Here is a 26,316-nt window from a genome sequence, read left to right as displayed (position 1 = left end):
AAACAATGCTTTAAAACCATGCTTAAAAGCAAAAAAGTGCCGCTGCAGCCTGCCCAGCACTTGAAAGGCTCTCTGTTTGAGGTAGCCTGGTCTACATAGCAAGTACTAGACCATTGAGGACTACACAGGGAGACCCTATCTTAAAAGTGGGGAGAGGAGCTAGGCGTGGTGGAAAAATGCCTGTAATCCCAGCATTCGGGAGGCAGAGGCAGGCGGATCACTGTGATTTCTAGGCCAGCTTCGTCTATAAAGCGAGTCCCGGACAGTCAAGATAACACAGAGAAACCCAATCTCAAAAAACAAAACAAAACAAAACAAACAAACAAAAAAACTAAAGGAGGAGAGGAGCTGGACGAGGTAGCTCACGCCTGTAATCTCAGCACTTGGGAGGCAGGCTGATCTCTGTGAGTTCAAGGAAAGCCTGGTCTTCAAAGGGAATCCAGGACAGCCAGGAGTACACACAGAGGAAACGCTTAAAAAGTGGGGAGAGGGTTAAAGAGATGGCTCAGAGGTTAAGAACACTGTCTGCTCTTCCAGAGGTCTTGAGTTCAATTCCCAGGAACCACATGGTGGCTCACAACCATCTATAATGAGATCTGCTGCCCTCTTCTGGTGTACAGATGTACATACAGATAGAATACTCATACATAAAATAAAAAAAAAAATCTAAAAAAATTTTTTAAATGGGGAGAGAACCCAGCACTATGGCACATGCTAGTGATCCCAGCACTCGGGGAGGCACAGTACAGAACAGCCAAGGCTGTCTTTAAAAACCAGCTGGGCATGGTGGCGCACGCCTTTAATCCCAGCACTTGGGAGGCAGAGGCAGGAGGATCACTGTGAATTCGAGGCCAGCCGGGTCTACAAAGCGAGTCCAGGACAGTCAGGGCTACACAGAGAGACCCTGTCTCAGAACACCACCCCCCCAAAAAAGAAAAGAAAAACAAAAAACAAAAACAAAACAAAACCAACTAAATGAAAAAAAAAAAGCACGGAGAGGCATGTGTGGGGGTGCCTGCTTGGGATCTCAGCAGAGAAGGTGGGTCACTGGGAGTAGATGGTCAGGGAATTTAAACCTCATATGGAGCCCCAGGTCTCAGTGAGTATTTCAGAAAATGACGTGTATGGCCACAGAGGAATGAAATGTAAGGCTGCTTGGTCTCTGGTCTCTGGTCTCTGGTCGTGCATGTACAGACAGGAAAAAACAAAAACCCACAAAATACTACAATTCCTGTAGGAGCATCTTAAATGGGACGGTTTATCCATTTCTGATCATGTTATCTAAAAATATCACTGACAGATACAAGAAATTGTACTTTTATAGGCTTTCTTCCTATCATTTTGATTTGTTTCAGGAATACATGGAAGACTAGTGAGATTCAGAAAGGAAGCCAAAACGCCAATAAACCAAGTTGTGTAAAACGAAGAACAGGGCTGGAGAGATGGCTCGGTGGTTAAGAGCAAGGTCCGCTCTTCCAAAGGACCCAGGTTCAATTCCCAGCACCCACAGGGCAGCTCATAACTGTCTGTAATTCCAGTTCCAGGGGATCTGACACCATGCACATAAAATAAAGTTTAATTTAAAAAAAAGGAAAGAAAAAGAAATGTCCTGATAATTCAACTACCTAGTTCTTCTCTGCATGCCATTCCTATTTTTGTGTATCTAAAGCTTTCTCTGTGACGTAACAGTATGGTTATCTTTTATTTTTAAACTTAATGCAGATTTGTTTTTGTTTTTGAGACAGGTTTCTCTGTGTAACAGCCCTGACTGTCCTGGACTTCCTTTGTAGACCAGGCTGGCCCAGAACCCACAGAGATCCACCTGCCTCTGGCTCCCAAGTGTTGGGATTAAAGATGTGCGCCGCCACCACCCAGCTTTTTTGGTTTTTTGAGACAGGGTTTCTCTGTGTAGCCTTGGCTGTCCTGGACTCATTTTGTAGACCAGGCTGGCCTCAAACTCACATCCATCCACCTGCCTCTGCCTCCCGAGTGCTGGGATTACAGGCGTGCGCCACCACGCCCGGCTCTGTGCTTTGTTCTCTGTATTTTGATGTGGACTCCCGATGTACATTACCTGGATTTCTCACTAGTCACTGACTTAACTCCTTTCAGTGTGACATGCGCATCTCTCAGTTTAAGTAGGACTTCAACTAGCACATGCTACTCCTAAAGTTGTCCTATAGTAAAGATTGATATTCTTTTTCTCTACAATTGTTGCTCAGCTAGAATCAACTGTCTTACCTGTGGAATTCTCAGAGGGTTCTGTAGCGTTTGCATCAGTGCAGGTTTTGTCTTTCGCGGTCGGCTTAGGAAGACCCTCATTTCTAGCTTCCTGTGCTTGGCCTTCTTCCTCCTCCTCACCATCTGGGAATTCCCACTGAGACTCGCCCGACTGTTCGTTTACATAGAAATATCGTCTATGATCCCTAAATTACAAGAAAGAAAACACATGTTTTAAAATCTGTTCTCCTACAGAGACACTTCCATTTGGTCCTGTCCCAGGACAGCAAGCAGTCTGCTCTCACAGGGACGAACCTCTTCTTGTGGACTGCTATTCACAAAGGCAACAAAGAGCTTTGACAATTGAGGATGAAGAACCCAGGATGATTCAAAGCTATTTGCACTGCCAGCAGCTCTGTGAATACAGCCCTTAGCCCTCTCCAACGGATGACTTAGAAATCATTTCTTTTCTTTTGTTCTTTTTGTTTTTGCCAATGCATAACCGGGTTCCAGGTTTTATTAATGAAGGGACTCGATTGCCTAGAACACTAATTTCCCTTCCAAAGAAGAGAACATCGAAGTGAAAGGTGACTCTTCCCCTCTTGGACCGTGGAATTCATTTCAAATTCTTGATATCAAACACAGTGAAAGCTAAAGAGAGGGAGAGGATCTGGGAGCTGAAAAATAAAAGAGCAAAGATTTCAAATAACGAAAAAAAAAAAAATCAAGAAAAGCCAAATATAAAAAGAAATGTTTTCATCTGACCTGCTGGCAGAGGATAGTAATCCTGTTCTTCATTCACATCTTCAGTCACGAAGTTTTCCTGAACTTCACCGAGGTTAATCAGGAGTAGTTGCTTCCAGAGGTCCTGTAAAGCGCACAGAGCTCTCGCATGCGCTTAACCCCCAAGCCCGCCCTACTCCGTGCAACACTCTGGAGAGTAAAAACCGGCTTTGTCCAATCTTGGGAAAAAATCCGTTACATGGAACACTTTTAAACACTGCTTTGTTTTTCCAAATGTGTGGCTGGCCAGCCTCTGCTTGCAGTGCTTTGCCTGCCAGCACCGCTAACTGCAGCTGCTCTCAGTCTCCAGACAGGCTGTCATGGCGTCAGGTGGTGGTGATCACAAATCATGTCTGAGATGTCAAAGGTGAAAGGTGAGAAGGGGAGAAGAGTGCGTACCTGTCCCAGTGGCAGGACCAGCCTTTAGGAGTGGCGTTTATTTCATACTGTTTTAGCTGTTCTGCGGCATCCTGCAGTTTTCGTTTTAGGTAATTTCCATTAAGAGCCCCTTCTCGCCAGTCTGCAATTCGAGTCTAGAATCAACAAAGAATTAAGACTTATGTCAGCAAACAGAGGTAAAAGGGATTCCAAGACTGTGTCTCTGCTCAAATAAAAGAGCAGAGCAGGATGTGAAGAAATCTCACCTTAATTAAAAAGTATGTCTGTTAAGGTGGTATTTGTTTTGATAAAGTGTTACTGTCTGGGGCTTACAGTTAGTTAAAAAGGAAATCAGAGTTAAAATTGCAAAACACATTTTTTAAAAAATTATTTAAAGCTGGAGTGGTGGTAAAAGTCTTCAGTCCCAACAGGAGACTCTCTGTGAGTCTGAAGACAGTAGGACTGCAGAGAGACCCAGTATCAAGTTTTCCATAATAAAATTACTTCTTACTATAGTTGAGGTGTGTGTCTTTTGTGTGCGTGTACGACGGCTGCTCCTGCCACCTCACGAGTTCGGAGACTCAAGCGAAGGTCCGCTAGCTTTTGCATTAGCATTCTTACCGTCTGCAACATTTTCCCAGGCCATAAAATACACTCCTTTTTAGAGGGCTCATTTGTTTGAGGCACGGTTTATCTTTATAGCTCTGGCTTCCTCAAAATTAAGAGATCCACCTGCCTCTGCCTCCCAAGTGCTGGGATGGAAGGCGTGCACCAACACTGCCCAGCCACAAAACGCATTTCTACCACAGAATGCCATTCAAACACCATTTATGAGTTATGGCGATAGCTTGGTGATTAGAGTGTTTGCCATACGTATCAGGACAAGAGTTAAGACCCCCAGATCATACATACAAGCGAGGCAAGCACCATGGTTCCCCTGTAATCACAACACTCACAAAGTGGAGACAGGGAATACTCTAAGCAAACAGGCCAGATAGATCAGCTATCAGCTGTATTGATAAGCTCTGGATTCAACTGAGAGATGGTGCCTCAGCGAACAAGGGGCAGTGCAGTGGAGAAGGGTTCCTTATATTCAGTCTGCACCTTCACTTGCAAGCACACACAAATGCACAAATGCACAAACACACATACATGAATACCACACATACATTAACAACAAAAAAGGGGGCACTGGAGAGATAGCTCACAAGTTAAGAGCACTGGTTGTTACTCCAAAAGGTCTTGCGTTCAATTCACAGAAACCACATGGTGGCTCATAGCCATCTATAATGAAATCTGGTGCCCTGTTCTGGCTTGCAGGCACACATCAGGCAAAATACTGTACAAATAAATAATCTTTTTTTTTGCTTGTTTGTTGCTTTTGTTTTTGTTTTTGAAGACAGGGTTTCTCTGTGTTGTCTTGGCTGTGCTAGACTCACTTTGTAGACCAGGCTGGTCTTGAACTCACAACGATCTGACTGCCTCTACCTCCCAAGTGCTGGGATTATAGGTGTGTGCCACCACATCCGGCTTAATAAATAAATCTTAAACAAAACAAAACCAAAAACCCAGGGGCTTGAGAGTTGGCTTGGCGTTAAGCCACGTTCCATTCCCGGCACCCATGCCAGGCAGCTCACAAATGCCGTTCACTCTAGCTTCCAGGGATCTGGCCTCCTCTTCTGGCCTCTTCAGGCATCTGAACACATACAGCAACACACAGACACACGAATAAAAAGGAAACGTTTATAAATGTAAACATGCTGAGTATGGTGTAGCTGCGCAGCCTGTAATCTCAGTACTCAGGGTTAGAGCCAGAACCAGAACGATCTCTGAGCTTGAGGCAATCCTTCTCTGTATGGTGAGCTCCATGCCAGCTGTGGCTACAAGTAAAAAAAAAAAAAAAAAAAAAAAAAAATCAAACAACAAAATGCCATTTACATCAAATCAACTGCATTACCTCAGTCTGTAAGAGCAGCATATGAAAGTTGGAGATGGACTGTCTGTTAATCCCTAGGAATTCAAATTTACTTGTCAGGGTATTTGCCAGTTCTCCGATTTGAAACTGTAATAGAGAACAGAAAAATTAAAGCCAGAAAACCAACAATTCTTCCTATACTATATAAAGCAGTCCATGTGCTGTTACAGATAGTAGGAATTTACTGTCTGCATATACAGATAACTGTAGCTGGTCACGTTCAGACGTCTAATTTATAATCAGATTCACAGACAATGAATAAAAATGCGTGTCCACTCATGCCATTACAGTGCACTCGCACAACATGCATAGACTTCAACAGCTGAACAGAGTCTAGTCTTAAAAAAAAAATCAAATTTACATAAAGATAATGCCAAAATGGTGGTTGTGAGAGGGTGGATCAATAAGGAAAACACTGGTCTAGGAATAGACATTTTACCCCTAACACTGGGGATCTAATATACAGTGCCATGACTATAGTTAACAATACCGTATTATATAGCTGAAAATCATTCAGAGATCAAAACATTCTAACGCTCCTAAACCAAAGAAAAATTTGTGAGGTAACAACTTACTAGCAGGTTTTGTATAATATCACTATATATAACATATAAAAAAACAAAACTGTTGGGGTATACACATGAAGGTGTGGCCCTGTCTTTCCTCACCTCCCCAAGGCATTCTGACTGGCCTTAATAAAAAAACCCAGCAGCCAATAGTCAAGCAGGAAGTGGAAGGTGGGACTTCCTGGCAGGGAAAAAGAGTCTGGGAAGAGGAGGAGGGTCTTTTTCCCAGAAGACAGACATGACTATAGGCATGGGCCTATAGTGGTGGGACAGGGCTAGGTGACTGAGTTTTCTTAGATGAGCTAGTTGAGAGTCTGCCCAACTAAAGCCTAAGCTTTAAAATATTAGAACATCTTGGTGTTCTTGGGGCTGGAGAGATGGCTCAGTGGTTAAGAGCACTGGCTGCTCTTCCAAAAGGACCCGGGTTCAATTCCCAGCACCCACATGGCAGCTGACAACTGTCTGTAACTCCAAGATCTGACACTCCCACATGAACAGACATAAATTAAAATTAAATAAAATATTAAAAAAAAATAAAAAAAGAACATCTTGGTGTCCTTATTCTTATAGTTGGTGATCACCAGGGTCATGCAACATAAAACATCTTATCATATATGATAAAGATGTCAATTATACCTCAAAATAGCTGAGGGGAAAAATATCATGAATTGCCCAAATTTTCACTTACTTATATACTAGCTACATGCTGAATTTTTTTTGTTTGTTTGTTTTGTTTTGTTTTGTTTTTCAAGACAGGGTTTCTCTGTGCAGCCTTGGCTGTCCTGGACTAACTTTGTAGACCAGGCTGACCTCTAACTCACAGTGATCCGCCTGCCTCTGCCTCCCAAGTGCTGGGATTAAAGGTGTGCGCCACCACGCCTGGCAGTATTAAGTATTCTAAGCAGCCTAGGGTGATTTAGCTTGTATGGAGGATGTGCACTCAAATACATACAAAGCTGTTTTGCTTTACAGAGGAGACTCAAACAGTTCAGATTTCGGGGTATCTGATGGGGTCCTGGCTATAAATCCCCTACTGATACCAAGGAATGTCATTATGCGGTTACAAATGCAATTGCAAACAAATTTGCCTTTGTTTAAAGACAAGTATTTCACACAGGAATGGAATTAAATCTTTTAGTATCTTTAGTACTTGCAAAGCAGAGAAGCCTATAGTTGTAGATTCTTTCCAGCAAAGGCTTAATTTCAAAGGAAATAAAATTTACAATTTTCACATAATTTCTCAGCATCAAAGTTCTTATTCTAAGCCTTAAATGAAATCTTTTAACCTAACAAAGCGAAAATCTTAAGTTTGGACATAGTAAAGCCTATGATTTGCTAGCAGCAGTTAGTAATAATTTAACGGCTAAGCCTATAATCCTGGCACTTGGGAGACTTGAGCCAGGAGGAGCCTAAATTTCAGGCCACCCTCAGCTGTAAAGTAAGACCTCCCCCACCCCGACAGCCTCCCCATCCCCCTGCCTTAGATCCTGCAAATAGGCGTACTTTCAGATCCTGCTCTTCTTCTACTTTAGCTGTTATTTGGACTTTTGTCCTCTCAGAAGGTTCTTCTACTTCTGCCTCTTTGTCTGAATTTTCATCTATTTTTTCAGGATTTTCAGCACCAATTACTGCAAAAAACAAAAACAACCATGTGATTTTGAGGTCACCTGTTCAGAAAGGAAATATTTTGGGGGATGCTGGGACAAGTTATTAGAACTTTGACAAAGCAGGCAAGAGGAATACTAGTACTATTTTTCAGGTGTGTCCTGCAAAGAGAACAAGAGCTCTTAGTTGTTTGGTTTGGCTTAATTTCACGGGGTTTAAACTGTGTCACTGGTTATCCTCTAGCAGAGAACTAATACTGTCTTTAAAATGTTTTTATAGGGTTAATTAGATAAAAGCTATACCCTATCTAAAATAAGACATGCCTAAGTTTAGTGAGAGGACAAGATAACTAATAATTCATCTGCCACTAGACAGATTTCTAAGATATGATTGTTTTAAGTTATAGTGGCACAGGGCTAGAGAGATGGCTCAGCAGTTAAGAGCACTGACTGCTCTTCCAGAGATCATGAGTCCAATTCCCAGCAACCACATGGTGGCTCACAACCATCTATACTGTGATCTGATGCCCTCATCTGGCCTGCAGGTGTACATGCAGGCAGAGCACTGTATACATAATAATAAATACATCTTTTAAAAAGAGTTATAGTGACAGGCACAAAACCCATTTGAAGCATCACTATAATTCTGACTGGAAGGTTCTGTAGGGCAATTAAGCAAGACTTATCAAGCTATACGAGTGTGAGTACTAAGTCCCCATGGCAAGTTACTGTGGCATTGGGCAGAAGGCAGACAGGGTGAAGAGAGGCTGGAGCGGCCCCAGTGACAAATGACAATGAAATATGGTGAAGACTCTAGTGAGTATGTGTATTAGTGGCTTGCCTTTCTGCCTATGTACCATGTTCATATCTAGTGGTCAGAGGCCAGAAGGCACCCGATCTCTTCCAACTAGAATAACAGACGGCTGTGAGGCATACGTGGTAGGAGATGACCTTGGGTCCAGCCCTCTCTCCAGCCACTTGTGCTCTGAGCTTGTAGCTGAGTGGTGAGGGGCCTTCCTTGTGCTCTGAGCTTGTAGCTGAGTGGTGATGGGCCTTCCTTGCCTGCTTCAGTTCCTAGTACAAGAGGGAGGGGAGGGAAGAAAGTTACTTTTGTGGGAGCACAAATTACCAGTTTCTCCATTTTCGGGAGTCTCTCGTCCAGTTTTACTAGAACTCCGGCTGGTGGATTCTGGACTGGTGGCTCGAACAAACATCTTCCATTTTCCTCTTTTAGACATAATCCTACGCACTCCATCCTGGGATGCTGGCTGGCTGATGTCAGAACGTGGGCTAGACCCTGACACGCTACCATCGCCTTCCTCCAAGGCTCGTAACTCTGCCTACAAGGCACACGTTGACACGGTTAGCAGTGCATTAGCAACCACCACATCAAGCCCTGTGAGCAACAACAACGACGATGGCTGCCGATGACTACCCCAAAGTCGGGGAACAATCAGAAAGTCTTTTTTAAAAATAATTTAATCCATTTATTCAGATTACAACTCAATAGTTATCCCATCACTTGTATCCTCCCGTTCCTCCCTCCCTCCCGCTTTCACCCTACTCCCCTCGCCTAGGTCTATGACTGAGGGGGACCTCCTCCCCCACAGAAAATCTTTTAAAGAGTGGTAGAGTGTGCTTATAATCCTAGTACTCAGAAGACTGAGGCAGGAAGATCACAAGTTTGAAGCCACCCTCATCTATCCCTTAATAGGGATAGGGAAAGACACAGTTCATCTTATCCCCCTATTATCTGACAAGATCTATTTATTAGTTGACAACTAACTACCGAAAGCACCACTAGAAACCAAAGCAACTCTGTAATTCACTGGGTTAGAAGTAACTCACTTAGGAAACTGGAGAGATGGTTCAGCCATAATGAGCACTTGTTGCTCTTGCAGAGGACCTGGGTTTAGCTCCCAGCACCCACATGGGTGGCTCACCATCTCTGTACCTATAGTTCCTGGTGCCCTTCTTATCTTTGCAGGCATTAGTCATGCATGAACACACACAAAATATGTATACATACAAAAAACAAAAATGCACCAGATGTGGTGGTGCACGCCTTTAATCCCAGCACTCAGAGGCAGGTGGATCTCTTTGAATTCAAGGCCAGCCTGGGATACAAAGCAAGTTCCAGGAAAGACAAGACTGTTACACAGAGGAACCCTGTCTTGAAAAACCATAAATAAATAAGTCTATCTTTTAAAAGAAATAATGTAGGTCAAGAGATGAGCAAAAGCAAAGTTTCAATAATGGTTTTAAATTGAGCATAACGAGTGATCCAGGAATTTAACAGTAGTAAGGGGACTACACCCTTGAGATCTGTGATGGTTTGTCACCACTGTCCACTTGACTGGCCTTGGAATGAGCCAGGAGGCCCACCTCTGGCTGTGTTAGCAAGGGAAGACCCACTGTAACTGTGGGCAGCGCCCTGCCACGAACCAGGGCAAAGCATTCCTCTTCATTTCCTGACTCTGATGGGCACAATCCTCAAGGTAGAGCCATGCTCACTGCTACACCTTCTCCATGCAAAAAGCGGCCTTCCTCCCTTAAGATCTTTAAGTCAGGGGGCTGGAGAGATGGCTCAGAGGTTAAGAGCACTGGCTGCTCTTCCAGAGGTCCTGAGTTCAATTCCCAGCAACCACATGGTGGCTCACAACCATCTACAATGAGATCTTGTGTCCTCTTCTGGCCTGCAGGCACGCATGTGGGCAGAATACTGTATAAATAATAAATAATAAAGGCAACTAAAATAAAAGTCTTACAAACCCGTACTTTTTTCCTTTCCAGAGCCAGCTCCAGCTCAAGGGTGTCTTGTTCCTCTTCCTCCTCCTCGCTTTCTCCAGACTGAACAACGCTGCACAGATCCTCCTGAGAAGGGTCGTCTATGCTGTCCATCGTAACCTCCGGGGGCTTTATGGGCAGCCCCGTTTCCTCTGCTGCTGTGCTTGTTTCCTTAATCTCTGACACTGGATCTGCTTCTTTACAAATTACTTTTCTTCTCCATCTTTCTTCCTCTTCTTTTACCCCTTCAGGCAGTAAGGGAGCGAGCAATGCGGCTGCCACCCCTTTCCTCTCCTCCTCGCTGTTGGAAAGAGCTTGGACTCCTTCATTCACTTCCTATAAAGAACAAAAGCACTGAGTTGCAACTTTCAAAAAAACTCTTCAATTATTCAATTATGTGTATTAACTTCTTAACTACTGGACACTCAAAAAACACCCACACCCTTTCCATGTACACAGGAAATACTACTTGGAAAGGCAGTGACTGAACAACCTACTATCCTCTGGGTACCAAAAAGGAAGCTAGTAGGAAGCAGAGGCAGATGTAACATCAGCAGTTTGTCAATACATGACTAGATAAATCTTCACTTTCCTCTTCTGTAAAATGAAAACAGTTTGTGTTTCAATGGGAGCTTAGACCAAAATAAAATGTGAGACAAAGCTGGCATGAAGATGCATAATTAAATGCCACCCAATTTTGGAGACAGGATAAGGATTACAGAACTCACCCCACCCCTCCCCACCCCCTTTTTTTGTTTTTCGATACCTGGTTTCTCTGTTCATCCTTGGCTGTCCTGGACTCATTTTGTAAACCAGGCTGGCCTCAAACTCACAGCAATCTGCCTACCTCTGAGCTTCCTGAGTGCTGGGATTAAAGGCGTGTGACACCACGCCGGACCACGCCGGGCCACTCACCCTTAATTATACAGTTTGAGGACAGTCTGGGCTACATGATAACAATCTCAAAAACAAAACAAAACTGTTTGACACAGAGGCAGGTGGGTCTCTGAGATTGAGGTCAGCCTGGTCTACAGAGCAAGTTCCAGGACAGCCAGGGCTATTCTGTTACACAGAGAAACTCTGTCTCAAAAACAAAACAAAAATACAAACCATAGGTAGATAGATAGATGTAGTTTATTTCACCTATTAGAATCCTTAACCTTCCTAGAAATGTAACGATTACAAAAAGGGGTTAGGGTGGATGATCTCATGTAACCCAGGCTGGTCTCAAATTCGGTATACAGTAAAGGCTATCTTTAAAGTTTGCACTTTGGGGATTAGGGATACAACTTAGTAGTACAACTCTTGTACAACATGCCTATTAAGATCCTAGGTACTGGTATAGGGTAAAAATCTAAAAATCAAGATACAATTCAAAATTGTCTCTAAAGAATGCTATTTACTTTTGTTATTGGAAAGATTAAAGAAATGCTTAGCTTTCACTAGTATGGGTTGAATAGCCCTAATCCAAAGTTTAAAAATTACACTAAGGCTGGGAGGTAGTGGCAGGTGGATTTTTTGAGTTTTAGGCCAGCCTGGTCTACAAAGCGAGTCCAGGATAGCCAAGGCTACACAGAGGAACTATCTTGAAAATTACCAAAAACCAACCAAACAATCAAGGGGGGCAGGGGAGGAGAGTTACACTAAAACAGCTTTGAGTGCTGAAGTACCATAAGTGTCTCCATATGTGTGGCGCTGAGGTAAAAAATGTAGGCCAGGCTAGGTATAGTGGTGCATGCCTTTAATCCCAGCATTGTGAAGATTGGTAGGGGGAATCTTTATGAGTTTGGCACTAGCCTGGTCTACCTACTGAGATCTTGTCTTAAATAAGTAAATAATCATCAGGCCTATCATATGAAGGCCTCTGAGAAAGGTATCAATGGATAAAGGCGCTTGCTAAAGAGTCTAACCAGCTGAGTGGGATCCACAGAGTGAGTTTCAAGCCAGCCAAGACTGCTATCTCAAAAACCCAAAAAAGTCTATGAGTGAATGTGACATGGCACATTCTATCTGACCTTCAAGCCAGCCAAGACTGCTATCTCAAAAACCCAAAAAAGTCTATGAGTGAATGTGACATGGCACATGCTATCTGACCTTACAAGTTGTTCTCTAACTTCCACTCTGGCAACTTCGCCAAGCCCCAATAAATGTAATAAAATTACCGTCAGACTGTGTATATGAACTATAAATGAACTTTATGTTCAGACTTCGGGACTATGCACAAGATGCAATAATTCCAGAATCTAAAAGCATCTGTAGTCTTTCTTAAATTTTGTTTTTAACTTAAAAATAAATTAAAATTTATTTTTAATTTATTTTGTGTGTGTACATAAATGCAGATGCCCATAGAGGTCAGGGGACACATGACTCAACTCCAGAGCCAGCTTCTCAAAAAGCCCTAACAGCACGTGACAATGTATGACTCTAATGTAGGTGACAGCTGCTCCACGTCCTGGCAGTAGATGGCTAAGCAGTTCCCTTGGCTCTCTAAAACCCTGGGTCCCTGAGATGTAGCTCCTGTAAATGCTGTACGAGGCGCAGAAACAGCTGAGGTAAAACTAAGAACACGTGTTTTGGGAAATACTATCACATCCAGCCTTTTCTATTAGAAAACAAGCAAATGCAGTACGTTGTAACACTAACCTTTTTAACTTCTCGCTTGGCAATCCCCGGTCCACTTTTATTACTGGAAACAGGAACTGTTTTCTCCTTTGTGTATATTTCTGTATTTACCACAAACCCAGCTTCAGTGCCTGTTACAGAACTGGGGTGGGCGTCAAGACAAACAAAAGGTAAATGCTCACAGCGGCTATTTTTTTCCCCCTTTTCGAGACAGGATTTCTCTGTGTATCCTTGGCTGTCCTGGACTCACTCTGTACACCAGGCTGGCCTCGAACTCACAGTGATCCACCTGCCTCTGCCTCCCAAGTGCTGGTATTAAAAGCCATGTGCTATTTTCTCTGCATTTTTTCTTATATAATCTCTTCAGAGCCAGTCTTACCTGGGCTGGTAATGTTGTAATCCCTGCATCTGTGTGGCAAGATATTGGGGTAACTCCCAAGTCACTTCATTTGTTTGTGTGTTCCAATAATAATAGCAACCTGTGTTCTCATCCCAGACTTCTTGCCAATCCCCCATCTCAATTTCAACTGTAAGAAAAGAAAACACACACAAACACACACACACACATATATATATATTTTAAAGGAAACATATTTTAAGTATAAACTCTACATAGTCCTGACTTCAATCCCAAAACAGCTGTAAAACCATGACAACGTGACAGGGTCCTCAAGTCTGTGCTGCAGGGCTTAGCAACATCCCTAGCCTCGCCCACTAACAAGAAGGCCCTCTCTGCTGCAACACCCAACAAATATTCCCTGCGAACAACTCCCCACACCAAAAGAATTATTGATCTTACACCTTCGTGCACGGTTAAAAGCAGGCTAACACTCATAAAAAGTAGTTTGAACCCTCCCGACCCCAAAACTTTAAAAACAATGGCTTTCATCACACCAGGCACAAAGTGCTACTGGTTAAAAGATCATCACTCTAGCAGGGGGGTGGTGGCGCACGCCTTTAATTGCAGCACTTGGGAGGCAGAGGCAGGCAGATCGCTGTGAGTTCGGGGTGGGCCTGGTCTACGAAGTTAGTCTAGGACAGCCAAGGCTACACAGAGAAACTTCTCTCAAAAAACAAACAAACAAACAACAACAACAGAAAAAGATCATTGCTCTATCTACTAGCTTCCTAAGAGCTTGGTTGAAAAGTATGTGTGTACTTAGCACATATAAGATCTTGGATTCAATTCTAACAATTCTAGTAACACACACACACACACACACACACACACACACACGCGCGCGCGCGCCTTAAAAAGTCGAAGTGTCAGTTCCAGAGCGAAAGCATCTGGCTTCACGTTTAGGAAGGCCAATGCCTAATATACCAGTGAGGACTACGTGCAAGACTTCTTTTGGTTTTTCGAGACGGGGTTTCTCTGTGTAGCCCTGGCCATCCTGGACTCACTTTGTAGACCAGGCTGGCCTCGAACTCACAGCGATCCGCCTGCCTCTGCCTCCCAAGTGCTGGGATTAAAGGCGTGCACCACCACGCCTGGCAAGACTTCTTGAAAAAACGACCACACTTACCTCCTGCCAGTGAACACTGAGTGTCATAATGCCACCCTGGTGTCTGGGCTGAGTCTGTTCCATTTGCTGAGGTGGAAGAAAGGGCAGGTGTTGCTGCTTCCTTTGGTTCTGGTCGAGGTGGAGTTGGAGGTGGAGCAGAAGCGACCACAGGAGCTGCGGGCTGAGGTGCTGTTATAGCGTCAATCTCCTATGGAAGGAAAAGGGCAACAAACCACTGGGCATGGTGCTTACACCTGGAATCTGCCCTGGAGGCAGAAGCAGAAGATAGCTTCAAGTTCAAGACTAGCTTGGACTACATAGTTCCAGGCCAGCCAGGTCTACATAAATAGTACTTCAAAACAGACATACACACAAAAGCATCACTAACCGCTAGGAAGTTGGCCAGTGTACTATCAATGTCAGTTGACTGGTTTCCATTTGGCTCTTTGGATTGTGCTGTTTTTTCGGACACATCACTCTCATCATCATCACTGTCAGCGTAAGCACCAAGTAAACACAGACCTCCTAGAAACAAAAGGCAAACACCAATATACTCTAGGAAGTATTTAAGAAAATGCACAGGGACTACAGAGATGAACTAGCAGTTAAGAGCACTTAAAAAACAACCACGTAGCTCTCCTTTTTATTTATTAGGTGTGGTATGCATATGTGTAGGTATAAACACACATGTACATTTGGATATTTCTGGTGCACAGAGGCCCAGAAACAGGGGCGGGAAGGTGTTTCTTTCTAAATCTGGAGCTTGCTGTTTTAGCTAGTCTGGCTATCCAGCTTGCTCTATGGTGTCTATCTCCTCACTAGGATTGCAGGTGGGCTACCACGCCCGCCCAGTTTACACAGAAGGATCCCAACTCTGGTCCTCATGCCTTTGCTAAGTGACATCCCTAGCCAAACCACAAGGTTCTTTTTAATTTTTACAAATTATTCCACTGGGGCTAGAGAGATGGCTCAGCAATTAAGAGCACTGCCTGCTCTTCTAGAGATCCTGAGTTCAATTTCCAACAACCACATGATGGCTCACAACTATCTATAATGAAATCTGATTCCTTCTTTTGACATGTGTGAAAACAGAGCATTCGGATACATAAAATAAATAAACCTTTAAAAAAATATTTTATGGGGCTGGAGAGATAGCTCAGTGGTTAAGAGCACTGCCTGCTCTTCCAAAGGACCTGGGTTCAATTCCCAGCACCCACATGGCAGCTCACAACTGTCTGTAACTCCAAGATCTGACACCCCTACACCAATGCACATAAATTAAAATTAAATAAAATATTTTTTTTTTAATTATTTTACTATGTGCACAGGTATTTTAGCTGCATGATGTCCTTCATTACAGGTGTGCCTGTGCCTTGGAAGCCAGAAGAGGGCATCAGATCCCCTGGAACTGGAGTTTCAGACAGTTGTGAGCCACTACGTGGGTACTGGAAATCAACTCCAAATCCTCTCAGGGCAGCCTATATTCTTACTCACCCCGCCATCCTTCCAGCCCCAACCGCATGGCTCTTTAATCAGAGTGAACATTTTGTGTATTTACAAATTAGAACATAATTCCAAAATGAGAATAATCACTAAGTTAGGACTAGGATTATAGCTTAGTTGAAAAGTATGTGTGGGCACCAAGCCTGGTGGTGCAGGCCTGTAATCCCAGCACACGGGAGGCAGAGGCAGGTGGAGTGCTGTGAGTTTGAGGCCAGCTAGGTCTACAAATAGAGTTCAGCACAGCCAAGATAACATTGAGAAACCCTGTCTCGAAAACAAAACAAAATGAAAACAAACAAACAAAAAAAGAAAGATCCTGGATTCAATTCTAATAGCATAAACACATATGTTACAATGCTGGGCACAGTGGTACAAGCATGCATGTGTTCTCAGCTAAGGAAACTGAGGCAAGATGCAAGCTGATCATAAAACCCAGGCACAATGACCAATGTCTTTAAATCCTGCACTCAGTAAGCAAGGACCAGCAGATCTCTCTGAGCTCAAGGACAGTCTGATCTATATAATGAGTGAGACTCTGTCTCAGAAACAAAACAACACATACAAAAAAAGGGGAAGGAGGAGTCCAAACGATATAAATACAATGTATTCTTTTGTGAAATTCTCAAAAAGATAAAAAAGTATTTTTAAAAATCCAAACCAAAAAAAATAAAAAATAAAAATTCCAAACCCACAAAGAACAACATCAAACTACCACAAATAAAAATTATATAATATCCTTTAAGGGGCCCAGGCCTGGTGGCACAAGCCTTTAATCCTAGCACTTGGTTCAAAATCAGGCTGGACTACATAGCAAGTTCCAGGCCAGAGAGTGCTACTCAATGTGACCCTGTTCCTACCCCCACCAAATCCTTCAAAATAATAAAGTCAATCCACATATACTTGATATCCTCTCCCAAAATATACCATGGGTCCCTGAACCTCACTTTCTTAAAATAACAGAATTGATGATAAATGTCTACTCAAGCTGGGTGCTGCATATGTATGTAATTCCAGCACTAAGGAGTCTAAACCAAGATAGCACTTTGCTGTCGAGGATGGACTGTTGGTGACTTCTGGACCAGTCTGAACTAAGAATGGTAGCCTTGTCTCAAAAATTAACATATCCAAAACACCTAAGCCAATCAAAGTACAGCAGCTGAAACAGATTTCTTAAGTAAAAGCAATGCAATTCATGATTATTTTTGAAGTGGAAAGTTGTATGAACTAAAGTGCATTAAGACAAATATTAACTGGGCTGGGTACAGTAGCCTTTAATCCTAACACAAAAGAGGCACAGACTCTGTTTGAGGCCAGCTAGTGCTGCCATGCCAAAGTGAGAATCGCTCTCTCAAAATAAACAAACTAATACTTTAGACTAAAAATAAACTTACTATAATTATAATATATTTTTAAAAAGCTGGGTGTTGGTGGCACACTCCTTTAATACCAGCATTTAGGAGGCAGAGGCAGGAGGATCATTGTAGGCCAGCCTAGTCTACAAAGTAAGTCTAGGACAGCCAGGGCTATTACACAGAGAAACCCTGTCTTGAAAAACAAAACAAAACAAAAAAAGTAATCTGTGCCTGCTAGACAGCTGTTCTTCCAGAGGATGAGAATCCAGTTTTCAGCACCCACGTTGGCAGCTCACAACCACCTGTATCTTGTTTTATGAGACCTAATGTTCTCGCTTAGCCACCTCAGGCTCACACACATGGCATACACTCACACAGACACATACCTATAAATACAAATAGAAAACATTAAAATAAACCTTTAAAAAATTTAATCTTCAATATACATAAAATGCAGAAAAAATTCTTGCTTTTCCAATGTGAAATTCTGCATGTGTATGTATGTATACATAAAAACATATGTAAAATGTAATACCCTAGGCAACTTAGTACTATAGCAGATCAGATCCATTTATAGGTGAGTGGGTTTCTCAAGTCTTAGAGTGAAAGTTAGAGAGATGATTTGAACTCAGGTCTGACAGATAGCCACTGCTGCGAATATCACCGCAGAGTGGGACTGCAGAACTACAGAGGATGAGGGCACTTAAAGGGGGATTGTCAGCTTCACAAGTATTTGATTGGTACCAACCAGGCAGTGTGTTAAATGAGCTGGGTATGGGAGCTGGAGAGATAGCTCAGTGGTTAAGAGCGCTGACTGCTCTTCCAAAGCTCCTGAGTTCAATTCCCAGCAACCACATGATGGCTCACAACCATCTATAATGCAATCCGATGCCCTCTTCTGGCCTGCAGGTGTACATGCAGGCAGAGAGTTGTATACACAATAATAAATACATGTAAAAAAAAATGAGCTGGGTATGGTAGCGCACATCTATAATCACAGCACTTGGGGGCTAAAGGCAGGAGTTATCAATAGTTTAATAAGTCAAAAGTAAGGCATTTTATGTATTTATTTACAACTAAGTAAATATAAATATGTAAATAGTAAATAAATAAATAAATAAATGGTCAAAATGAAAAGTAAGGCCTAGTTGGTGCCCCTGAAGATCATCAAAGGGGCCAGGCTTTGTGGCACACGCCTGTAATCCCCACACTAGGGGAGGCAGAGGTAGAGGCAGGTGGATCATTGTGAGTCCGAGGCCAGCCTGGTCTACAAAGTATACTGGGACAGCCAAGGATACAGAGAAAAACCCTGTCTCAAACAAACAAACAAACAAACAAACAAAAAACAACAACAACAACAAAAAAAACAACCAACCCCCTCCAACCCCACCAAAAAAAAAAAAAAAAAAAAAGATAGTAATTTTTTTGTTCTTAATCTGTTTTGTGTAAGCTGAGACTGGAGCCTTGCATTTCCTAGGCAAAACCTTTCTTTTCTTTTCTCTCTTTCTCTCTCTTTTTTTTCCCCCCCTGTGTAGCCCTGGCTGTCCTAGAACTCGATCTGTAGACCAGGCTGGCCTCGATCTCAGAGATCCACCTTAGACAAAAACTCTCACCACCTACACACAACCCCACTCCCAGAAACACTTCAATTACTCTTCATGAGAAACAAACTAGCAACACTTAACCACGCAACAGACAATCCAGGCACAAACTCAATTTTAACTTCATAAAAGATATTTTAGAAAAGAGGTAAAAAGAACAACAAAAACCTATACCTGTTGCCTTAACAGCTGTGGGTCTGGTGGTCATGGCTGGTTTGGGAGGATTCTGAACAACTTTGGGAGCCTCCACCACCACTTCCTGTTCATCTGTATTTGAAATGAACAAAAGGAAACTGCAGTTAGTTGGTGGGTAAGGAAAAACACGAGAAGCAAAAATCAAAATTTGACCTTTCTGGCCTGGATTTCCATAACTTTCGTCAGTGTGTGTCACTGATACAAACTGGGGGGGGGGGGGGGGGGCGGCGGGCGGGGAGGAATAAAAAAAAAAAACATGCTGATCTAGAATCTTCCATTCATTTAGTGACGTCGACAGGAAGAATGTGGATACTATTTTTAAAAAACGGCACCTGGGCACCTGCAATACTTAACAGTCAGTATGCATAAGTAAATCTGCAAGTTTCCATACATAACACTTGATACGATCCAGCTTCTCCGCCATCTACCCGATGCAGTAATTGTTACTCTTAACCCGAACAGAGTTCCAGGAAAACCCTCAGGTTTTGCAACTTTCCCCATAAGTCTGGGGGTACCGATGCTTTGTCTGGCATAAAGGGAAAAGGGGCTTGTTTCCTTCTAAAGAGTGGCTGTTTCAATTTCAACAAAAGCGAAACCAAGTGTGACATGCAGAGAAGGCCAGGTTCAACCGCCTTAGGACTCGCACGTGGAAATTGCCCTCCACCTTCTGCGTTATTAAGACCGTAGGGGGTTACCTGGGAGACATTTGGGGCCCCAGGCCCCGGTGGACTGCACAAGCTCCCGGGAGGAATCCCTGAACCCTCGATGGCGCCTCCGAGGAGCCCTTGGCGGGGCCTTCCGCCACCCGGAGTCCGCGGCCGCTGTCCCGCCGGCCCCAGGGAGCAGGCACCCGAGGCGTACGTACCTCGCCCGCCGGGGCTCCTCGTCCTCCCGGGTCCGAGGAGGCACCTGCGAAGCCTAGGCCGCAAGCCCCGTGCTCGAGTTTCGGACGTCCCAAATAAAGGCAGGACCCCCGCCCGCCCTTACCTTCCGAAGGCGAGTCCTCCGGGGCAGCGGTGGCAGGCACCGCGGGAGACGTCGCGGCCGCCGCCGTCGCAGCTGCCGGGGCTGGCTGGCTAGTCGCCGCCGCCGCCGCCGTCGAATCGGCCTCGGGATCCGGATCGGGGTCGGGATCCCGGCCCGGGGTGCTGCTGCGAGGACCCGGTGGGGAGAGCTGCAGGATAGGCCTGCGGCCGGGTACCGCCCGGGACTTCTTCCCCATCACGAGCCCGAGCGCGAGCAGCGAGCGTCCGCAGTCTGGAGGGGCGGGCGCCCGGCGCCCCGGTGCGTAATCAATATTCATGAACCGCGGCACCGCCTCCCGAGGAGATCTGCCTGTAACCGGCACGGCGCACCTGCGCATGCGCCCCGAGTCCGGGCGCCTTTACGGAAGGGTGGGCTTTGTTCAGGGCTGTTTTGACTTGAGGACGAAGCGGTAGCCAATAGCAAAGGGAAAAGACCCGGACGTGGAGCCAATAGTGCGGAAGGGCCCGCGTTTGTGCGACTCTCTCAAGGAGGTTGGGTTATCGGCCATGCGCTGTTAGCCAAGTCTTTTCTTTAGTGCTCGGTCCGCCATCTTGTGGCTATTTTCAGCTGTTTCTTGCGGTTTGTCATTTAGGAAGGTAAAGATGCATTGCACCCTCCCCTTCTGCAAGGTCCCCTTGATTATTGTGGCTTCTTTTGGGCATAGTGTTAAACAATAGTTACGACGCTGGGTGTTTTATAGCTCGCTATGCTCTTAAAACGCAAATACGACGTGATTAGTAGGAAAAATGACTAGACCTTGAAAACTTGGCCAGTGTTCTTACGGGACACTGAAGCCTTAGCTCATCCTGTTTTATCTTCCGTAAGCACTCCTTCCTGTCCTACCGCCAAATCCTCCACCTGTAGATAGAGAAAAGGTCATGCAAGATAATGCTGATTTTTCAACAGGACCCACTGCCACCATCCATCCCTGGTGGCTTTTAGACCTATAACTAGTGACAGCAGGCCTATATGGTGAGAGAGAGATAAATGCTGGCTATAAGGTGGTGCACTGTACTTCTGGAGAGCTACTGACGTGTTCTAATAGTACTAGCAGAACTACTTGTCCTGGTTCATATTTATAATCTTAACGGCGAACAAGGCAGGAGGATTACTACAAGCGAGTCCAAGCAGGCATGCATCACACCAGAGCTCATAGAGTGAGATCTTGTCTCAAAGGTAACAATAATAACAGTAAATTAGTAAGATAATAATACAAGCAGAAATCTGGGGACTGTGTATGGGGATGGGCAGGTGGATCTCTGAGTCCCACCCCAGCCAGAGCTACATACTGAGTCCCTGTCTCAAAACAAAAACAGCACACTCTGGGGCTAGAGAGACGGCTGCACGGTTAAGAGCGTTGGCTGACCTTCAGAGGACCTTCGATTCCCAGTACCCACATGGTGGTTCACACCTGCAGCTCCAGTCCCAAGGGATCTGTTGCCCTCTTCTGGCCCCAAGTATGCATGTGGTGCACATAATGTGCATTCAAAACATGTATTTAAAAACTACTTAAGCCAGCAAAGTTGAGAAGCCATACCTTTCATCATTATTTTGAACAATACACTAGATTTTCAAAAGCCCCAGCATCACAGAAGAGCTTCTTGATTGTAGGCTGGACATTAAAGGCAAGATACAGTGACTCATTTGGAGAGCTAAAAAAAAAATAAAAATGGATCCTGGGATGGTAAGGGCCAAATGGAGACATTGAATGAAAGCATGACAGGCCAGACACAGATGTGCTAATAACACAGAAAAGCGTCAGAGGATTGAGTCCCTGGAGGTTTATGGGACTCGCCATAGATCTGCATGGATCCTGGTGTCCCACAGGTGCAGCAGGAAGCCTACTAAATACTTCGTCTGTGTAAGTAGATGTCTTTCAGGTCAATAAAAGTGTAAACGGAATCATGAGAACCTGGAATTATAGCCCCCCTAGCAATACGTAGGCCTCTGTCCTTGGTGAGCATGGAGCACCTTTGTTCCTCACTGTCAAGCTCCTCCTTGACACTTGAGAATAGTGTGGCTGCTCATCTTCCTCTCTAAATTATTTTAAGAAAGAACTGGTGGAATAGGGTTGTATAACCACAGAAGTTGATTTGGGGCCTCCCCAAGCACACTAAAAGTACTTAACACTATTTGCTGTGTGTCTGTCTATAACAACTAAGCACTTTGAATGTAGAATTGGGTCTCATAATCTTAGAAACTTAACTCTCTCAATTTGGGGTTCACCTGCTAATTGGCTGTTGAATGCAAAATCCATAAGAACAGTGATTTGGTTGTTTTGTTTGGTTGGTTGTTTTTTGTTTGTTTTTGTTTTGTTTTGTTCGTTTTTTGAGACAGAGTTTCTCTGTGTAGCCTTGGCTGTCCTGGACTCACTTTGTAGACCAGGCTGGCCTCGAACTCACAGCGATCTGCCTGCCTCTGCCTCCCGAGTGCTGGGATTAAAGGCGTGCGCCACCATGGCCGGCAATGAATGGGATTCTTTTTTATAAAAATGTATTACATGAGAGACAGAGGCAGGTGGATTCCTGGAGGTCAAGGCCAGCCTGGTTTACATAGCAAGTTCCAGGCAGCTGGCAATACACAGATACACAGACCTTATTTTAAAAGAAGTAGGAGGAGGAGGAGGAGGAGGAGGAGGAGGAGGAGGAGGAGGAAGAAGAAGAAGAAGAAGAAGGGCTGGAGAGATGGCTTAGAGGTTAAGAGCACCGTCTGTTTTTCCAAAGGTCCTCAGTTCAATTCCCAGCAACCACATGGTGGCTCACGACCATCTGTAATGAGATCCAGTGCCATCCTGTACCAGGCATGCTCACATGCAGGCAGAATACTGTATAAGTAATAAATCTAAAAAGCAAAAAATAAAGGTGTGCCTGTGTGTGTGTGTGTGTGTGTGTGTGTGTGTGTGTGTGTGTACACACACCTGTGTAGACGTGCGTGCCACAGCAGATGTGTGGAGGTCAGAGAACTTGCAGAAGTTGGTTCTTTTTTACTACATAGTGTCATGACTGAATTCACGTCATTAGGCTTGGCAGCAGGCACCTTTACCTATTTGAGTCATCTCACTAGACCTATTGGGTTTTTTTTGCTCTGTTTTGTTTTTTGTTTGTTTTCTGAGACAGGGTTTCTCTGTGTAATAACCCTGGCTGACCAGGACTTACTTTGTAAACCAGGCTGGCCTCAAATTCACAGAGGTCCACCTGTCTGCCTCCAGAGTGCTGCGATTGTGTGCTACCACTGCCTGGCTGTTTTTTGTTTTGTTTTAAGATTTATTTATTATTATTTCATACAGTATTTGGCCTGCATGTGAGCCAGCAGGCCGGAAGAAGGCATCAGATCTCATTATAGATGGTTGTGAGCCACCATGTGGTTGCTGGGAATTGAGCTCAGGACCTCTGGAAGAGCAGCCAGTGTTCTTAACCTCTGAGCCATTTTTCCAGTCCAGCTGAATTGTTAATAAAAAGAAAAACATTAAGCCGGGTATGGTGGCTCACGCCTTTAATTTCAGCACTCAGGAGGCAGAGGCAGGTGGATTTCTGTGAGTTCAAGGCCAGCCTGGTCTACAAAACTGAGTCTAGGACAGCCAGGGTTGTTATACAGAAAAACCTGGTCTTGAAAAAAACCTAAAAAAAAGAAGAAAAAAAAAAAAAGGAAAAGAAAAAGAAAAACATTGATTGATTGGTTGATTGATTACACATGTGTCATGGTGTAAGCGTGGCGGTTAGGGAACAACTTGGAGGAGCCTCTTCTTTCCTTCCAACTCAGGACCGGGTTGGGGATTCTTACCTCATTCTCCCTCTATTTTGAACTTTTTGAGAAACTTCGATGATTTCCTTTTCCATCCGTACCAACATTTGTTGTCACTTGTTTTCTTTTCTTTCTTTCTTTTTTTATTTTTTTGATTTTTTGAGACAGGGTTTCTCTCTGTAGCCTTGGCTGTCCTGCATTCACTTTGAAGACCAAGCTGACCTGAAACTCACAGCGATCCTCCTGCCTCTGCCTCCTGAGTGCTGGGATTAAAGGCGTGCGCCACCACCGCCCGGTTTGGCACTGTTTTCTTCATGCTAGCCATTCTACATGGAGTGAGATTGAGCCTCTACTGTTTCCCTGACAGCTAAGGATGACCACTTTCTAAATATTTATCCACAATTTGTGGACTGTCTTGCTCGGTTCATTAGCCCATTTATTGATTGGAAGATTTGGGGGAGCATTTATGCTAGATATTAACCCCCACCTGAAGCATAGCTAAGATCCCCGCATTCTGTAGGCTGTTTTCTCTGTTGATAGTTTCCTTTGCTGCATAGCTCTTTGACGTCATGTAATCATATCTGTCCGTTCTTGTGATTCTTTCTTACACTGTTGGAGAACTTTTCAGATAGTTATAGTTAGTGCAGCTGTTCACATAGGTAGGAAATGGAATCAGTTTGGATGTCCATCACCATGTGAACAGATTAAATAAATATACACATGGAATTTTATTCATCTATAAAGAAAAGCCAGATCATGACAGTTAGAGGAAAGTAGATGGATCTGGAAATTATTTTTTTTAAAGATTTATTTATTTATTACATATACAGGGTTCAGCCTGCATGTACACCTGCACTCCAGAAGAGGACATCAGATCCCATTGTAGATGGTTCTGAGCTACCACGTGGTTGCTGGGAATTGAAGTCAGGATCTCTGGAAGAGCAGCCAGTGCTCTTAACTTCTGAGCCATCTCTCCAGCCCCGGATCTGGAAATTATTAGAGAATTATTATTATCAGAAAAGTGGTGCCCAGCATGGTGGCGCACGCCTTTAATCCCAGCACTAGGGAGGCAGAGGCAGGCGGATCTCTGTGAGTTCAAGGCCAGCCTGGTCTACAAAGTGAGTCCAGGACAGCCAAGGCTGCACCAAGAAACCCCGTCTTGAAAAACAATAACAAAAAAGAAAAGTGACACGTTTCTGTGGGGCAGGTGAGCCATGCGACCAGGAGAGCTGGCCAGAGCAAAAGTGGGGTCAAGACACGTCCAAACCCTGAAAATCTCATCTTGAGACCAGCAGGAGTGAGGACTGCTCCTTCCCTGTTCTGGGCCTGCATGCCATGGTGCATGTAGCCTTGCAACCCCCAGCTCTACCACCCATGAAGGCAGTCACATAGCCTGGTGGCCATGTTTCAGGCTAAAATGTTCTATTTCCTCATAAGGACATGACCAGCTAGCACGAGGAGTTTCTCTCCATGCAAATGAAGCATTCTCAGCACCTCAGCCCTAGCCAATGATGTACACTCACCCCAAAAACTCCTACCCACTTCCCCAAGGTTTATATAGCCTCTTCCCCCTGAATAAAGGAGGGCCATTTCACTGAAAACTGTCTCAGAGAAGGCTGTTTTCCCCTGAACTCACCTCTCGTATCCCACTCACCCAGTTAGCTTCCTTCCTTACAGTCCAGCCTGGTGTGCAATAGTGTTTGGATGCCCAAGGGCAGAAGCAACCCTGGAACAGCACGTTTCTTCTCATATATGCATCCCAGACCCTTTAGTGTGTGTATATATATGTATATGTATGTGTATATATGTGTGTGTGTGTATGTATGTATGTATGTATGTATATATAAAATCAATAAGTGTGTGTGTGTGTGTGTGTGTGTGTGTATAGGTCATGACACTAGAAAGGAGACAAAGAGGTCTTAATGTGAGGGTAGGATGAGGCTGGTAGAATACATGTGACATGAAAACAGAAGACGGTTACTGGGGGAAGAGAGGGAGTCCATGGGGCTGGGGGGAGGTGTTGGGAAGGAAAAGTGACCCAACAAAAGGGATGGAAATGGATCTCATTACTCAGTATACTAATTTTAAAAATTAAAAACATTTCACAGGTACAAGTTTGAGTAAACACATATTGTCTATATTTTCTACTTTTCAGAGTGTATGTGTGTATGTGCAAGAGTGCGTGTACACATAAGTGCCCTTGGAGTCCAGAGGCATCAGATTCTGGAGTTAAAGGCAGTTGTTAGCTACCTGTCTGGGTGTTAGGAACTAAATTCAGGTCCTTGCAAGAACAGTTCGTGCTTGTTTGTTTGTTCATTTTTTTTTCCTTTGAGACAGTGTTACTGTAAGTTTAAAGTATAGCCTAATAAATGTTTATTATTAGGCTTATAATTCTTACAGCTGTATTATCTAACCAGCTTTTACAATTAATAAAGACACAGACACTGATGTGTTTTAG

At 44.0% G+C, this 26,316-nt stretch overlaps 1 protein-coding gene across 1 annotated transcript in view; it reads right to left on the bottom strand.

Annotated features, from left to right (window-relative positions):
• Window positions 1–20,372, bottom strand: part of Fnbp4 (formin binding protein 4) — a 30,903-nt gene extending 10,531 nt beyond the window's left edge. The window contains exons 1-12 of the mRNA XM_051144068.1: window positions 20,079–20,372; window positions 19,071–19,163; window positions 14,829–14,965; window positions 14,462–14,648; window positions 13,315–13,462; window positions 12,957–13,077; window positions 10,305–10,649; window positions 8,656–8,866; window positions 7,426–7,550; window positions 5,339–5,443; window positions 3,403–3,536; window positions 2,242–2,426 (exon numbers count right to left, since the gene is read on the bottom strand). Coding sequence (XP_051000025.1) covers window positions 2,242–2,426; window positions 3,403–3,536; window positions 5,339–5,443; window positions 7,426–7,550; window positions 8,656–8,866; window positions 10,305–10,649; window positions 12,957–13,077; window positions 13,315–13,462; window positions 14,462–14,648; window positions 14,829–14,965; window positions 19,071–19,163; window positions 20,079–20,313 — 2,026 coding nt within the window. The 5' untranslated portion in view covers window positions 20,314–20,372. The remainder of the gene's footprint in view (window positions 1–2,241; window positions 2,427–3,402; window positions 3,537–5,338; window positions 5,444–7,425; window positions 7,551–8,655; window positions 8,867–10,304; window positions 10,650–12,956; window positions 13,078–13,314; window positions 13,463–14,461; window positions 14,649–14,828; window positions 14,966–19,070; window positions 19,164–20,078) is intronic.
• Between the last annotated feature and the right edge of the window lie 5,944 nt (window positions 20,373–26,316).

Source organism: Acomys russatus, chromosome 4 (genome assembly GCF_903995435.1).
Source record: "Acomys russatus chromosome 4, mAcoRus1.1, whole genome shotgun sequence".
NCBI lineage: Eukaryota > Metazoa > Chordata > Mammalia > Rodentia > Muridae > Acomys > Acomys russatus.
The sequence above is the reverse complement of the archived record's forward strand: the minus strand, read 5'-3'. Positions and strand labels throughout refer to the sequence as shown.